General features: G+C 32.3%; 1 protein-coding gene across 1 annotated transcript; it reads right to left on the bottom strand.

Moving 5' to 3' along the window:
• Window positions 1-1,371: 1,371 nt before the first annotated feature.
• Window positions 1,372-2,103, bottom strand: LOC149236604 (uncharacterized). Its single transcript, XM_089368971.1, has one exon. The coding sequence runs from the start codon at window positions 2,101-2,103 to the stop codon at window positions 1,372-1,374; it is 732 nt and encodes a 243-aa protein (XP_089225097.1).
• Between the last annotated feature and the right edge of the window lie 906 nt (window positions 2,104-3,009).

Below are 3,009 nucleotides of genomic sequence, written 5' to 3'. Positions count from 1 at the left end.
GTGATAATTTTGGTGTATGGTCTTTGTGTATTCCCATGTAGAAGACATAGGATTATACTTGTCCCATTGGACCTTGATTTCCTCCATGTAGTTCTTGAGTTGTTGAACTCTACGTTCTAGTATATGTAAAAACGGTTACTTGCAGTTCCTTCCATTGAAAGGTATGAGATTCGTGAGCTATGTAGTGTCTTAGCATAGATGCATGAAAAACATTATGAATTCTATGCAAGTGAGTGGTAGTGCAAAATAGAAAGTGAATAATCTTGTTACATGTTTCTTAATATATATATATATAATTTTTTAAAATAATAATAATATAAAATAAAATTATAATTTAATTCATTTTTATGATTTTGTATCATAAAGTAAGTGTTTTAGTAACTTTTAATTCATAATGCTACATTAATTTTAATTTAATTGGCAACTAATAATAATGATCATCAAATATTACTATTATAAAATGTAAATTAATAAATATTACTATTCTCAAATATAAATTAATAATTTACCATTGTTATTCAAAAAAAATTATATTATTAGTACTTTTTTAGACTAAATTTCTACTCTTACCTTATACCTTTAGGGTCTTTAATGTTTGAGTCAGAGAATTTTTTTATATTTAAGAAAAATGAGAATAAAAAAATGATTTTGAAATATCTATATAAAAAAAAAATACCATTTTACCTTATAATCATTGCCTAAAATAACTCTAATAAAGTTATTTACTTTTCATTACATTTTTGACTTTACTCCCATTAACTTCTTAGGTAAGAAAAAAGTATAATACCTTTACATATTACAAAATTGCTTACACTTTTTTAAAGATACCATTTAGATTGAAATAGATTATTAATTTAATATCAAGAAGCATATGGTAAGAGTGATAATTAACTCCAACACAAATTAACAATAAATTATAATACTTTTTTAACCTAAAAAACAATTTAATACACAAATTCAAATTATTTTTTATAAATAAATTGATAATATTATATCAATTCGATTTAATTTGGATGGGAATCCAATTTAATTTATACAGAATTAACACTCCATATCTATTGGAAGCATACATATATCAAATTACAGAAGTAGGATCACCATTAAAATCTATTTTAGTGGAGAATTGAGCTCTTTGAAAGCCCAGTTGCAACCTCTTATGCATACTGTGTGCCACCTAAACCTAAAATGCAATTTGTATACAACTATCTAACTGCCCATAGAATGTAATTCAACGGCAAGAAAGGAATAAAAGAGGTTATAGATTGTACAAAAACTTTTCTATTTTGCAGAGTATAATAGTCACTGTGCATTTTGCACATTCAACAGTAAAACAATATCAGCAAAATCAGAACAAAAATAAGATAGGCACATTCAAGCGAAGCTCCACAGGTTGCAGAGATCCTCATCCTCATCATCATGACGATATTCACCATAACTATCATCCACCCAATCGGAATACAGAGCCAAATCAGACGACAGCAATGCACAAGAGAGCATCTGATCATACGTGTAATGAACTCCTCCAGGAGAATCCCATGAAATCTCCCCCGTTACACCCATATCACTATGAATATTAGCAGTGCTAGGCATTATTTGATGACCAATCTCTGTTTTTACATTGGAGTCTAAAGAAACTTGAAGGCTTTGAGCAGCACAATCAACGCCAATGGAGCCTGCAAAATCAGTAGCAGAACCAGCAGAACCATAAGCAGCAGCAGCTGCAACTTTCTGTATAGACCTCGGAGACATCAACAGAGGCTGGCAGCTCTGGGGAGGATGAGTAATGGCGGCAGATTCTGGGAAATTGAAGGTAGCAGAGGGACCCTTGAGACAGAGGAGAGCCGCATCGTAGGCCCTGGCAGCGGCCTCGGCACTGGAATATGAGCCCAGCCAAATCCTTTTCTTGTCATGGGGCGCCCTTATCTCAGACACCCATGATCCCCAACTTCTCATTCGAACGCCTCTGTATTTCCTGGAAGAGGATCCCCTGCTACTCTTCTTGCTTGCTTTGTTGGAGACTTGGAATTCTCTGCGTTGTGGGTGCCGCTGGGATCCGATCAACACGTTCTGGTGGCACTCTGGTTCTTTACTTCTGCGAACCATTGGGATTCTCTGGACAATAACTATCAAATCTTTCACTTAATATCAATATCTACAATACTATAATCACATAACATTTCTATACTATAATCACATAACATTTTCAGTCAGATGGTTATGGTGAGGTATGGTGATAAAGAGCAGGGGAATCTGAATTGGGTTTCGGGTCTGTGTATATATAATGGTGGATATATTCATGGGTTCAGATATACAGTGCATATATGTTGAAGCGTATCCAGGGGATGCGGACACAGCTGAGCTGTAAGGTGTTAATTGCCCTGTCAAACCGTGTTGTTCACGTTTATGAACATGCCATTCAAAAGCTATCTTCCTGAACTTTCTTTTCACTGTCTGTCTCAATCAAGATGAACGAGGCATCATGAAATTTACTTTTACTCCCTACGTCGTCTCCGGCTATCAATTTGGTTTCATATAGTGTTCACACGGGATCGAGAGAGCGACTCTGGAAATTTTGTAGCCATCCTCTTCGTAAATAATTTTTATTTTTATTTTTATTTTTTTATTTTTATTTTTATTTTTTTTTATATATGGGTAAAAAGATGTTGGTGTATTTCTATCTCTTTTTAATAAATATTTCTTTCCATTAACTCATAGAATTTCAAATATTAATTAAATTGTTATTTTACATATTTATCTAATATAATTATGAAATTATTATGTGAATTATCAAATTAAAAATGGTATCATATAGCTCAGTTAATTTTAAAAAGAGAATTGATAATTATTTGGCATTTATCAATAAAATTGAAACAACAATCTTTCATTAGCATAAAAGATGTTAAATATACAGAGTTTTTGTCATATACTACTATCAGAATCGATTATCACCAATAAACCAAAATTACCACAAGGTCAAAACAGGGTCGGAAACCCAACTAGAAAAACAAA

This window comes from Pinus tabuliformis, chromosome 8, assembly GCF_031772625.1.
Source record: "Pinus tabuliformis cultivar Carrire ecotype Pingquan chromosome 8, CPIR1, whole genome shotgun sequence".
Taxonomy (NCBI): domain Eukaryota; kingdom Viridiplantae; phylum Streptophyta; class Pinopsida; order Pinales; family Pinaceae; genus Pinus; species Pinus tabuliformis.
The sequence above is the reverse complement of the archived record's forward strand: the minus strand, read 5'-3'. Positions and strand labels throughout refer to the sequence as shown.

What these genes read in the sequence shown, in the direction of transcription:
- LOC149236604 (XM_089368971.1), bottom strand. Translation starts at nt 2,103, where the DNA reads ATGGTTCGCAGAAGTAAAGAACCAGAGTGCCACCAGAACGTGTTGATC.